The sequence below is a fragment of the Xyrauchen texanus genome, chromosome 39 (genome assembly GCF_025860055.1).
Source record: "Xyrauchen texanus isolate HMW12.3.18 chromosome 39, RBS_HiC_50CHRs, whole genome shotgun sequence".
NCBI lineage: Eukaryota > Metazoa > Chordata > Actinopteri > Cypriniformes > Catostomidae > Xyrauchen > Xyrauchen texanus.
The window spans coordinates 13,806,501-13,821,159 of NC_068314.1; the positions used below are offsets into that span (position 1 = coordinate 13,806,501).

General features: G+C 39.1%; 1 protein-coding gene across 3 annotated transcripts in view; it reads left to right on the top strand.

Annotated features, from left to right (window-relative positions):
- The window catches only part of vgll4b (vestigial-like family member 4b), a 74,309-nt gene that overhangs the window by 54,510 nt on the left and 5,140 nt on the right, over positions 1–14,659 (top strand). For all 3 annotated transcript variants that reach the window (XM_052111717.1, XM_052111718.1, XM_052111716.1), the window contains 2 exons: positions 8,558–8,777; positions 9,176–9,293. In XM_052111717.1, coding sequence (XP_051967677.1) covers positions 8,558–8,777; positions 9,176–9,293 — 338 coding nt within the window. The remainder of the gene's footprint in view (positions 1–8,557; positions 8,778–9,175; positions 9,294–14,659) is intronic.

Here is a 14,659-nt window from a genome sequence, read left to right on the forward strand (position 1 = left end):
TTTTTTTTGCTGAAAATATCAGAATCATGTAAACGCTTCTTAAAGAAAATACATATTAGATAAATATAAACACAAATTAATATGGAGGCATCTTTTGGCTTTCATAATATTCTTTTGCATGCTTCATTTTGAACTGGTCTGTTAACCATGATTGGTTTATCGGTGTGCGAATATCGGCCAGACCTAGGCCCAATTCAGAATCCATTCCTCCATTGTAAGTGTATGGATTTTTCAGACTGTTTTATCATCTGCAAAGTCAGATAACTTTGAGAACTCTCATCAACAAACCACATGATTGTGTGTTATGACATGTAGTACTTGGGGTTAGGAGTTTGTTCAAATCACTTACCCTGAAGGGACCAGTATACTTGTAGCAATAAGTGAAATTGTTTAACTTTTATGTTTTTAGTATTTTTTTTTTTTAAGGTCAGTCTGATGCATTAATAGTGCATGATCAAATGATTATGGATTTCTGTTGTATTGCTGCACAATATCATATGTGATTTTAACCATGAGAGAGTGGTGAATTAGCAGCTCTTTATTGTTTTTGTTGGGAGTATTTGGCTGACACCGGACACCACAAGCTGAGGCAACACTGAAGACAGCTCAGGTTTCCATGATGGCATTTTGCAATGGAAGGGCAAACCCTGCAGTCTTCCTGTCTCTATCCTCACCATAGTCTTTTGTCTGGTGCTGGAAAAAGTTATTTTAAGCATTTCTCTGGTTTATAGTGGGTTATCCTTTAGAAGGACATGCATGATGTTTATCATCATGTTCCAATTGTTTGATGTATAACATTTCTAAAGTATAATTTCTGTGTAATTCCTGCACCCCTAGCTTCATCAAAAGGATTAGCCCCAAAATGGACCGTTTTATGGTTTTAAAATGGTCATAGATGTTTAGAAATGCTAAGCAAAGAGATACACACAACACTTTATTAGCAGCAGTGACCAGACTCAATATGATGCCTTACAGGGATAATAAATCTGGAGACTAGGGGAGACATATTGTTGTCAATTGGGCTTAGTGTCAGGGTGGGGGTCATTTTCTCATTTTCAATGCCTCTATGAAAACAAAGGGCCTCTTATTCTGTCAGCCCACTGTGTTCTGGAAGCTTGCTCTGGTGTGTTCCACCGGAGAGGCCCCACTGCCAGAAAAGTCACACGGTTCCTGTCAACGTATACAACAAATTAAGAGTCCCTCTTATTTACCAGATCACTGAAAAAATAATACCAAACAATGGAAAGACCCCAATCAAAATTTAGAGTTTTGTGGCTTTTATTTCATTTCTGAAAGCTTTTATATCACAAGTGCAGAACAGATGTTGGTGCACTTCTAAAAGTTGATGTAATTGTTATGAAAACGATTGGTGGATCGGACCTTCTGTTTCATCATAAAATACATTAACACAAAGAAAATGGTGCCTATCAAAGTATTTCTTGGTGTTATTATAACTTGATTTGGCAGATTATTAAATATTATTAAAGCTATTCAATTTCTCAGTAGCTGGAGAATTATAGGCGTTTAGCTGTTCATATGATCAGATCTGCTTAAAGGAATTTTCTGAGTTCAATACAAGTTCAGCTCAGTAAACGGCATTTGTGGCATAATGTTAATTACCACAATTAATTTAGACTCCTCCTTTTCTTTAAAAAAAAAAAATACAAAATCGAGGTTACAGTGAGGCACTTAACATGGAAGTGAATGGGGAAAATGAAAGTGAATGTGAATGTGGCCAATTTTTGAAGGGTTTATACACAGAAATGTGATCTTATAAAAGCACTTGCATTTATTCTTCTGTTAAAACTTGTGTATTGTTTGAGCTGTAAAGTATAGAGATATATGTAAAGAGAGTGTAAAGTTTTTTTTTTTAATGTATTTTATTAGATATATTTATTAATGTAATGTATTAGGAACATTTCAAAATAAAGTTTTGTGGTAATCAAAATTATGCCACAAAAGCTGTCGATTGAGCATAACTTTTATTGAAGCGGAATATTCCTTTAATGCAGAGAGGCCTCTATTAATATGTTACTGTTAGAAGTGAGAAGCAGTTCAACTGTTCTCCTTGATCTTGGAATAATCCATGACAGCCTGTGTGTGCCTGCTGGGAACTTCAAAATTGTGTCTTTCTCATGCCTCCATTGCCAAGCTAATGCAGAGTCATGAAAAGCCAGTGCTAGGGAGGTTTGGGTCTGTGAAATGTTTTTTTGCTAACTTTTGGAAGTTGAGCTGATTTTAAATTAATTGGACATGGATCCAAACTTTGAGACTGCTGTTTAATTTTTTGGCTGATAATTTCAAAACCTGAGCCAAAAGTGATGTGCCAAATGTTTTAGTTACAATTTCACCAACCACATTTTAAAAATGTTGATTTTAAAAATAGAAAGTGAATGACGAATTAAGAAAAATGTATTTAACACTAGTTAAACATGTCATACTATTAAAGGAATATTTTGGAATCGATACAAATTCAGCTAAAACAACAGCATATGTGGCATAATGTTGAATACCAAAATAAATTATTTCGACTCGTCCTTCCAAAAAAAAAAAAGGCTGTAGTGAGGATCACCCTGGCACCAATTGAAATAAACTGGGCCTCACACAAGACACCAAAGTATGTGGTGATTTTTGATCACACTTAACTTCAAGGTGTATGTGTGATTATATCAGATGGCCCCTCCCTCCGTCCATATTAATAATAATAACGATTTATTATTATTATTGTTGTCATCATTAGTATTTATTTACAATTTATAACTATATTTAAATTGAATGGGTTCCAAAAAATAACTGTGTGAATGAAAAGTGGACTGATGTCTTGCAACTAAATTGAAAAAAAAAAAAGAGATCTGAATCCTTTAAAGTTGAAACATTTTAGGAAGAAAAGAAAAAAAGAATAATCAAAATTAAAACACTGGTTTCTTTTCTACTGAAGACTTGAAGACTGGAATTACTGTTAATTTTGCTGCTACATTATCCAGTATACTAGATAATAATAAAGTGTTTCTTAATAAGATATACATTTATATTGAAATAAAGTGTAGTTAGAGGTTTGTGTTTATTTACATATTAAGGAGTACTCCCAATTAGTTTCACACAATAATGTAAAGATTTTCTAAACTGATTATGCAAAAAAAAACAATACTGGTAATGGATCAAGACCGGTATCGGCCAATACTGAGATTTCTGGTTTCGGAATCAGAAGAGAAAGTGGTATCAGTGCAACCCTAGTTTAAGTTTTTTTTTTTTTTTTTATTTAGTATAAATTTTATAAACTATCGGCCGATCAATCGGTTATCGGCTTGTCTTCCCAACATAGTTATCGGTATCTTACCTCTAGTACTAACATTTTAAATCTCCATTTTTGTGATCATTTTGGGGTTTACGGTGTTCTGGCTCAATGGTGACAAAGTTGTAAATTTGAATAACTTTACACAGGAAACGTTAATAGTTGATTTTATCACGCTAAAATCATGTTAACATGCATATAGTTTACATCTTGTGGCTATACATTTGAAGCTGAGTATTTAAATGTTTATGAATCGGCCCCATTCACTTCCTCTCTTAGTGCCTCACTATAACTCACTATTTAAATTTTTTAAGAAAAGGAGGGATAAGTCAAAATCATTTTTGTGGTAATCAACATTATGCAACACGTTGTTAAGAATTAAGCTTCACTTGTTTTGAACTCAGAATATTCCATTTCTATTCAGTTTCCTATTCCATCCCCAGAACACAGTTTTTTTTTTTTTTTTTTGCTTATCTTTTAAAGCAACCATCAACTAGGCCTATTTTCTTTTTCTGCAGTGTTTAAGAGTGGTAGGAATATGGCAAATGGTGAACAGTACGCATAGTATGGCTTTATCAGATGGACTGCGATTTCCAAGAGAGTGGCTGTGATTGTATCCTGTGGCTCTGCCTTCCTTGCCTTGATTTCTCCCAGATGTTTCCTGTATCTTTGTGGGTGAGGTTCCAGTGGCTTAAAGGAGAAATAAAATGAATCTTCCTGCCAAGATCTGTGGTAGAATTGTGAGAATCATTTGCCGAACGGCTATGAAACAATTATGTGAAATGTCCCCAGTTTTATTGGCCAGCTTCTTGTGACCAAAGTGAGTCTAGCAGAGTTAACAACACATATAAAACTTAAAGCAGGCTGGCTACCTCACTGATCCGGCATATTCTTTCAGTGTAAAGGTATCAAGTCTTATGACTCAAGTTATTGCATGTGTTTTTTTTTTATTTTTTATTTTTTTTATTATACTGATATGAATAGTCGTATAAAAGCAGTCATAGTAAAATATTGATTAAATGAGTAATGGAGCAGTTTTTGTTTCATGAAGTTTTGTTTCTTGTTTTAAATGTTGTGGTTTGAATTGTAGGTTTCACAAAACCCAAGAACTTAAGAAAGGCACAGTTGGGCTATTCAATTACCAGAACCTTTACAACAAGTCCAACCAGTATCTCACCATTTGGCTCCCAATTTACATGTCAAGTTTGATATAAACACTGCGAGTTTGGAGTTATAAGATACCGAACCTCTAGGTCCAAACGTACACCAAGTATGTAAGCACAAAAGCTTCTAGATACAGAATCTCTGTTTCATGTGGTGTTGCATTTCAAAATAACACAAATCAATTCATACTGTTATGAAAGTATGTGTTGTACTCTTGTTGCAAAGATTTGCTATATAGACTTTTCTTTCTTAGGTCAATGCAGAGCAACAGTTTGACCTGAGTTAGTTGAGTTCAGTTGAATAAGATACATATGCGCTGGTCGTGGCATTTATGTATTTGCTTAAAATTCCCTGATTTGGACAAAGATAATTGGAATTTGAAGTGCGCAATAATCTAACAAATGCGGAAAGACGATTATTCATCATTGCGACAGTATGATTTTTTTAACGTCTTTGGTGTTTTATTGTAACGAAAATCACTAAGCAAACGTGTAAAGATGCTGTGCCATTGTTGTAGGTTAAACTGCTTTTGCTCTAATTAGTGTTATTGTGTTAAACATCTCTGATTTTAAATCGGGGTTCTCAAATACTGCGGGGATGGTTTGATGAGATTGAATGCACATGATGGGGAATTCCTGGTGCATATGTTGCTTTCTTGAATCATTGATATTCAAACTTTATTAAGATATAGACTGCATTTACATACAGCGTATTGTTTAGGTTAACAGAAGAGTTTTTTTTTTATCTTGGTAAGGACAGGTTTGTGAATGAGTTTTATTCAGAGTAAAAGATTTCCCTCTGTAGCTTTCCATTAGTTATCGTGAAGACAGTAATTTCCGGTGGACGTAACAGTTTACTTGCAGGTGCTTTGCTTGCCAATTTGGTTGCCAAGTTACAGATTATTTCAAGGACTGCAGCCCACACAGCTGAGTCTTGACAAAATTTGAAGCCATAAAGCATTGCTTCCTTCAACATGTATCTGAAAATAGGTAGTTCATCCCCAGCACAAGATCTGTGCTTTTAACTAATTGACACAAATGGCTCTTGGGGTGGGCAATATACACTGATCAGCCACAACATTAAAACCACCTGCCTAATATCGTGTAAGTCACCCTCGTGCTGCCAAAACAGCTCTGACCCGTTGAGGTATGGAATCCACAAGACCTTTGAAGGTGTCCTGTGGTAACTGGCACCAAGACGTTAGCAGCCTTTATGTCCTGTAGGTTGCGAGGTAGAGCCTCCATGGATTGGACTTAATGGTCCAGCACATCCCATAGATGCTCAATCGGTTTGAAATCTGAGGAATTCGGAGGCGAAGTCAACACCTTGAACTCGTCGTCATGTTTCTCAAACCATTCCTGAACAATTTTTGCAGTGTGGCAGGGTGCATTATCCTGCTGAAAAAGGCCACTGCCATCATGGAATATCGTTGCCATGAAGAGGTGTATGTTGTCTGAGACAATCTTTAGGTAGGTGGTACGTGTAAAAATAGCATCCACATTAATGCCAGGACCCAAGGTTTCCCAGCAGAACATTATCCAGAGCATCGCACTGCCTCTGTCGGCTTGTCTTCTTCCCTTAGTGCATCCTGCTGCCCCAGGTAAACGACACACTTGGCCGTCCACATGACCTAAAAGAAAATGACCAGGCTCTGACCCAGTCGTCTAGCCTTCAAAATTTGGCGCTTGTCAAAGTCGCTCAGATCCTTATGCTTACCCATTTTTCCTGCTTCCAACACATGAAATTCAAGAATTTCTGTTCTCGCTGAAGATGATGTCAGTTTTCAGACATTTTCATAATCGATCGTCGTGGAAATTAACAATCAATTAATCGATTAGTTGTTAACGTCAGTATCGCAAAATGCACATAGAGGTCTCCAAATAAAATGTGCATATATTCTGTTTAAATTTAATTTACATTAGTTCACTTAAGGAATACAGTATTGGCATTTTCCTCTTAAAATATTCTTAGTTCAGTGTATTTTAATACATTTCAGCTGTGTTTAGTACAAATTTGTGAATTGTTTAATTACTATTAATGAATTAGGCTGCTGTTAAAAATAACTTGCATTCAAGATATATCACTTATGCATATTTGAGTTAATTAAAACTTCCATGTTGTGAATTGTGGGATATTTCAGACCTTTTGGACTTTTTTAAAAAAAATTTTCATTAAGTCAAATCATAACACAAGGTGAAGATGGTGAGGTGCCAGCTGAATGTACCCTCGTGCTTTCCTGATGAATGCTAACGTAATTGTAACTTGGGATGAAACAAGGAGATCAACAGTGCTTGTTGTCTATCACGGTGTGGGCAGAAAACATTAATGTTCAATTAAAGAGAAACACTCCAACAGCGTTTGCATTGAGGCCGTTTCATGTCGCATCTGTGCGTCATCTTCTTTGAACAGGATAATGACATGGCTTGATTTCAGAACACATTTATGAAATTAATCGACGATCAATAAGCTTAATCAAATTATTAATTGACAATTTTAACATCCCTTGCTAAAAGTAGCAAAAATGTAAATTCCTGCCAACCGAACGGAATTGCAAAAGATTTTCTTTCAAACGGCTTTCTAAATGTGCCCCGCGTCTGCTGTTGATTGAGCAAACAGATAGTTTCCCCTCATCTCGGTATTGGTGAATGTTATTGTGTTGGTATGGATGGGTCGCTCAAAACAGGAACTTTAATAGTGCTACAGAGACAGTGTTTACACTTCAAGAAAATTAGCCTAAGAATGGCTCACTTAACCCTATAACCCTGTATGCGTCAAATATGATACACAATGTTTGATGGCTCCTGTCTCTCTGTTCAAGCTGAAAAGCCAAATCATGTATGGTATGTAAGTTTCACATTAATCTCAGTAAACATCTTGTTATTGGACACTTTCACTCTTGGATTAAATTAGACATGGCTGATTGTGAATAGTGAATTTCTAAAATGGCATCTGTAACTGAAAACTATTGATTTTGAATGATGCTGCATCCACACCACAAGGTGTCACTAAGTCCAAGATGATGCAATCAAAAAGTTACTGAGTGCACCTTTAATGTTGTCTCTGCATATTAAGCCAAGATAAAAAAGTATGTTAACACAGGAAAAAAGTTACACACTTCAACTTTATGTATATCACTCAGAACCAGATATTGGCCTTTTCCCAAGTTGGACCAGGGTCACCAAACTGTGTAGAGGTTCTGCAATGAAAGCAGCATTTCCTTCAATACCTGATTAAGAGTTTCACTTGCTCTTCCTGTGCTGTTGTTCAGTTCTCCTATGTGCCTAGTGAAGGGTATTAAGTTCTATTCCTCTGAAGCACAGATGAAGCCTTGAATAGTGCATTTGGCCCCTTACTGGGCCTCTGCTCTGTTGGCAACAGGAGAGAGATCGTTCCGGAAGGGCGGAATAGTGCTTCTAGGCTTTGCTGCATGTGTGTGTTTTTTTAGAAGGGAAAAGAAAAACAGGAAGGGAGGTTTGTGTTGAGAACTGGGATTTTTAGATAATGTAGAGTCTAACAGTTCAGATCAAATATAACATTTAATATTTGTTTATCTATTAATCCAAAATCCCTGCAATGGCTTGAATACACCTATGTGATGTATGGTTTTTATTTATTTTTTCTTCCCCCCACATGTATGGTTAAGAACCATAAAACAGGAAATTGTCACAGGACTCTTGTCTACCTCAACTTTGTGTCATGGCCAAGACACCTCTTATATCATTTTTAAAACAAAACTTTTGTTGACCAGTTTTTTTCAAAAACATATGATCAAAATATGAATTATAACAGTAATAAATTCTAAACTTGGGACATTTGTTTTAAACTATGTTTCCTTTTCATTGTCAGGGAATTTTTTTTTTCATTTACACTAAAATAGAGATGGCTAAACTGAGGCTGTAGCTTCAAATAACTCTCTGTGTGCACTAAATTAAATGTAAGCAATATTGACTGCATACAAATGCTTCTTATCAAGTTATTGTGACTACTTGAGGGAGGTATGTAGCTCTTGCCAGGCCCTGCTGAATGCAGCATTAATAGCTCTGCCTGTTTATGCTGTTTGACGTGGGCTGCAGCACAATTCCTCCTTTGTTTGTCTTGCAGAGGCAAGCCTGCCAACGGGGACTACCGCAAGGACCCCCGGGATCGCAGCCGCAGTCCCATCGAGCGCATCACTACCCCCACCATGAGTCTTGTTGGTGGTCACCTCTATGCCCACATGCCCAACCTCGCCATGGACCAGCCTCTCGCACTGACCAAAAATGTGGACACTTCCCGCACTGTCGCCATCTCACCTACTGTCAGCCCTGTTGAGCGCCAGCAGGTAACCCTCAACAGCCCTCCATTTATGTTTCAGTACACAATGCCTTATTGAAGAAAGCAAAAAGCTTTAACAATTTTCTTTTGATTAAAAGGTCAAGATTCAAAGTTCTATTAGCTTCTTATCTGAAAACTGTTAATTATCTTATCTGAATGAAAGCTTGTCTTTGATATCAAATCTGTCCACCTCTTGTTGAATAGACATTTTGAAGGTGCATCCTATTTTTGAGCTGAATTAAGTCATTGTAGATCTCCTTCAATGTAGACAGATGTACATGGACCAGAGAAATTTAGATGATCAGGTTTAGTTCCTGTTACCTCCTGAAATATGACAAAATTGCTCCGTTTGCTTGTCTTGCCTAATGCTCCTTCTGTGAACTTGTATTTGTGTTTTGTGTGCAGAATCGGCCCTCTGTGATCACATGTGCCCCAGCGAACAATCGTAACTGTAACCTTTCCCACTGCACCGTGTCTCACAACGGCTGCTCACCCACTTCAAACTATCGGAGAGCCTCCAACTGTAAGTAGGAGCAAACATCACTGTGAATCATTGATTTGAGACCCCACCATCTGGCACTTTCCATGAATAGGATAAAAATTGGTATCGCATGACAGATTATTATTATATTTATTTTTTACTATAAAAGCACAAATCCCAGGTTCTTTAGAGGACTATTAAAAAATAAGTGTTAAAAAAAAAAAAAACTGACATTAAACCAACATGATTAATAAAAAATATTTGACATATTTTGCTGAAAAGTGATTTACCTACAGAGTGTAGGGTAATGTGTAACAAGCAGAAAGTGAGTGTACTAACTAATAAATTGATAGTGAAATGTATATATAATCTGTGTATCACACTACGTAGCCCTATTATATATAGCCTGTACCCTAAAAAATATAAATAAGTAACATTAGAGAAAATTGTGATGTCCTGGAAGGAACATTATTTGGACCATTTCTACAACATATCAAGAAGACAACTAAATAATCTTAAAAAATTACCGTTTGAACCGGGAATTTGTGTCTATCAACAACTGATAATTCTGCTCGAAATTTTGTGTTTGTGCTTAGATTTAATTGTGCATTAAACTGCACCTGGGAGACACTTTCCTAGTCTTTTCTGACTTTTTCGCAGTTTATTATCATGCAGTAACCGTGGAATAGTGATTGATGCATGTCGTCAAAAAATCCCTCCCTTCAAATCTGAACACAAGTGGTCATATAGGACACATTTGAGACACATACCAGGTGTTTTCGAGTGGTGTCACCTCCTGCAGGAGTGCCCTTCAAGGAAGCAAAAAATTCGCCCCGGAGTGCCGTTACCTTTTAATAATAATAATAATAATAATAAATTTAATTTATAACGCACTTTACATCAATTCAATGACCTCAACGTGCTACAATGCAAAACAATAAAAACAGAAACATTAAGATAACACCATTAGCAATAAAAGGCTTTACTAAAAAGATGGGTTTTAAGGCCTTTTTTTAAAGAGTCCACAGACTGTGGGGCCCTTAGATGGACAGGGAGAGCATTCCACAGACTGGGAGCAACTGAACAGAAGGCACGATCACCCATAGTACGAAGCCTTGTCCTCAAAGGCTGTAGGAGGTTGGCCTGTCCAGAGCGGATATGGCGTGATGAGGAAAGGGGGGTGATGAGTTGTTTTAGACATAGGGGGGCTTTGCCATGGAGGCACTGGTGAGACAGAAGGGAAACTTTGAACTCAATCCTGTACTGGACAGGAAGCCAATGGAGCGATTTAAGGATAGGAGTGATGTGATGGTACTTCCGCACGCCCATCAGGATCCTAGCCGCACAGTTCTGAATGTACTGCAGCTGCTTGATGTTCTTGCATGGGATCCCGATGAGGAGTGCGTTGCAATAGTCCAGCCTGGAGGAAACAAAGGCATGGACAAGTTTTTCGGCATCGGGGAAAGTGAGCATTGGGCGGAGTTTGCAATGTTCCTGAGATGGAAGGAGGTTTTACAAAGATATTTAATGTGGGCCTCAAAGGTCAAGTGAGGGTCCATTCTAACACCAAGGTTTGTGACTGAGGATGAGAGGTGGATGTCATGACCAGAGAAGGTGATGCTGGTGATGGTGGATGACCGGGTCTGGTGCAGGGTGCCAACAAGAATGGCTTCCGTTTTTGAGCTGTTGAGTTGTAGAAAATTAGCAGCCATCCACGTCTTTATCTCCTCCAGGCAGGTGGAAAGTGTGGAAAGGGCTGCAGAGGGGTTTCGGTTTGTTTTGATGTAAATTTGGGTGTCATCAGCGTAGCAATGGAAAGATATTCCATGCCGGCTGATGACATGACCAAGGGGGAGCATGTACAGCGTGAAGAGGGTGGGGCCAAGGACTGATCCTTGAGGGACACCACAAGTAACAGAGTGTGTGTCGATTTAGCAGCACCCAGGGCTACATACTCAGTTCTGTCCGTGAGATATGATGTAAACCATGCCAGAGCAATATCAGAGAGTCCAATGGAAGAATTGGAGGCGATGTAAAAGAATATGATGGTCCACAGTGTCAAATGCAGCGGTGAGATCGAGAAGGATGAGAAGTGATGGAGAGCCAGCATCAGCCGTCATCAGCAGGTCATTGGTGACCCTGACCAAGGCAGTTTCCGTACTGTGGCCAGAGCGAAAACCAGACTGGAACTTCTCATAAAGACTGTTTGTTATGAGATGATTGTGGAGTTGAGCAGAAACTACCTTTTCCAGCACCTTTGACAGGAAAGGGAGGTTGGAGATGGGGCGGTAGTTGGCCGGTACTTCGGGGTCAAGGCAGGGCTTTTTGAGTATTGGCATGATGACCGCAGTTTTCAGGGACTTAGGGACTTGGCCAGATCGGAGAGACTGATTAATGATTTTGGTGATCATGGGACTTATTGCAGAGGAATGACTTTTTATCAGGGCTGAGGGAAATGGGTCCAGGTCACAGGTGGAGGGCTTCATCTTCCTTAGAAGGACTTCGATGTCATGCTGAGTAATATCCGTAAAACAGCAGAGGAGCTGTGTAGTCCCAGATTGAGGGTCAATGGATATAACTGGGGGAGCAGAGGTGCTAAGGAGAAGAGGGGGTGGGTGCGAGGTAGCAGATACAGCAGGGGGCTGGAGAGAAGGGAACGGATCTTTTCAACTTTTGTTTTGAAGAAGGAAATTAAGGTATTGCAACGCTCCTGCATGTTCTCTGAGTGTGAGGGAATCTGAGGTTTGAGGAGATGATTTATGGTTGCAAAAAGTTGCTTAGAGTTACCAGGGCTATTGTTGATTATGTGAGAGTAGAACCGGGACCGGGTGTCACTGAGGGACTTGCTGTAGGCCCTCTGATGTTCCCAGTACGCTAGCTTGTGAACAGCAAGCCCTGAGTCCTTGAGACGCCGTTCAAGGACACGCCCTGTTCTCTTCTGCAGCCGCAGCTCCCTGGTGTACCAGGGTGCTGAGTGTTTGAAGGTGACGGTTCTGGACTTAACAGGGGCATGACTGTCCAGGAGGGTGCTAAGTGATAAATTGTAAAGATCCACAGATTCAATGACTGAAAGGGGGCTAGCAGCGGAGAGATGACAGAGGTCGGTAGTCAGGGTGAGTGGGTTGATGTTTTTAAGGTTCCTGAAACTAATTTGTCTGCTTGACTTACTGAGGGGGGACAGGATGGGAAGCTCCATTGAAATGGCCTTATGGTCGGACACGCCCAGATCGTGCACCGAGAGATTGCTGATAGAGGTGGAATTTGTTATCAACAAATCAAGAGTATGGCCTCTGGAGTGTGTTGGGACATCGACGTGTTGAATGAAATTGATACTGTCAAGAAGATTAGTGAGTTCAGCTACCGAGTAGGATTGGGGATCGTTTACATGGATATTAAAATCACCAAGTATGATGATATTCCCTGAGGTTGAGTAAAGTGTGGTGAGGAGATCATGTATCTCAGGAATGAAAGCTGGGTTCGGTTTGGGGGGCCGATAAATCAGGAGCATTGTAGTGGAAAGTGGCAGTTTGCATTTGATTGCAAGACATTCGAAAGAAGAGTGGAGAGGCAGAGACAGGGGGGACAACTTAAAATCTACTCGGTGCACAACGGCAAGGCTACCACCGCGGCCAGTGGTGCGGGACTTGCTTAGGTAAGTATAACCAGGGGGACAGGCTTCATTTAGACTAGAGTAAACTTCTGGTTGTTGCCAGGTTTCAACTAGGCACATGAAGTGTATATGCTCGTTGATGATGTGGTCATGGATAAAAGATGCCTTATTATTAAGGAATTGTGCATTTAAAAATTCAATTTTGACTGGGGGTGCTGGGTTGAGGATAACAGAATGTCTCTGTAGGGGCCGAAGCAGGCTGTAATCCACTCCACGCTTTATATCCTGCTTGGAATGAAATAGCCTCTTGGTGGCAGCGCTCTGATGACGTGTCAGTTTTGCGACGAGCGTCCAGATTGACGGAATGTACTGCTCAGCCTGCTGGTGGTGAACAAAGCATCTGCGTGTACTCCGGTGGACATAACGGAAGCCACGCGAAACTCCGAGTTCACCTACAATGGGGATGTTAAATCCAGGATTGAATGCAGAATTGAGTTTGTGGAGCTGTGAGGAGGAATAACTAAACACCATGCCAAACAAGGACAGATGCCACCCAGCCTCGCTAACCGCTGGCCGACAAGGTAGCCTGTCTGCCGATAGCCCGTACTCGTGTGCCAGCGCTGACAGCAAGCCCCGTACACGAGTCCCGCAGACTGATGACAGCGAGCCCCTCAGGTTAGTCAAACTTTGGTTGGTATAAACAATCCAAAAGACTCCAGTCGAATTCGTGGAAAACACTGACAGAGGGCTTTTTCAAGCTGGTCGAACTTTGATTGATATAAAACAATTCAAATACAATATAAAATGATATAAAACAATCCAAAAATTGGACTCTAGCCCTGGTGAGCAGCGGCAGCCAGACGTGCCTGCGTACACTCCCTACTAAGCCTTACTAAACCTTTAGGCTGGTAACAGTCAGATAAAAACTCCACTCAATGTATTGTTTTGTTAGTTTATCAAAAGAATAATGCTTGATTGCTACCGCATTTCTGACATAGCGTACCACTAGTGTAGACCGATTTATTCATTATAATGTGAGCTATCACTTTCTGTAATATAAATTCAGTTAGTCTTTTATAGAATATTGACATTGAACTGAAGGAGCTGTCTGGTTAAGCTAAAGCCAGTTTGGTTTTGTTGAAACTAATAAGCCATTAGAATAATCTCTTTCAGAAAAATACCATTAGGCTACCACAGTACCGCAGCTCTCTTTACGCATATTACACAGTCTGCGTAGGGCACCAACTCCCTGGGGGGGCACCAGAAACTCCACCAGATGCCCTTACTCGCATGTTATACCTTATTCAAGGGCCCTGTAGCATTTGCGGAACATAGTCGATCGCCTCGAGTCCTCGTGCTCGCACTTTTTCATCGCGCATTCACACCACGCACCACATTACCAGGGTAATGCCATGGGAATGAATGATCGATCATGTTCATATTTCATGATACTGTCATAATATTCGAAAGTTCTTAAACAAATTCCATGGTTTTACTGACACATGTCAAAAACATTGGGTTATCACTGACCATGTCTGAAAATAAATAATAATAATAATAATACCATGGTGCTTTTTGTGAGAAATATAACAATATTTTAGTGATAAAGGAAAAATGGAGAACATTATATAGTGTGTGCTATGTATGTATATATATATATATATATATATATATATATATATATATATATATATATATATATATATATATATATATATATATATATATATTAGGGCTGTCAATTGATTAGCATTTTTAAACAAATTAATTGCATGGTGTCCCGATTAATTAATCCTAT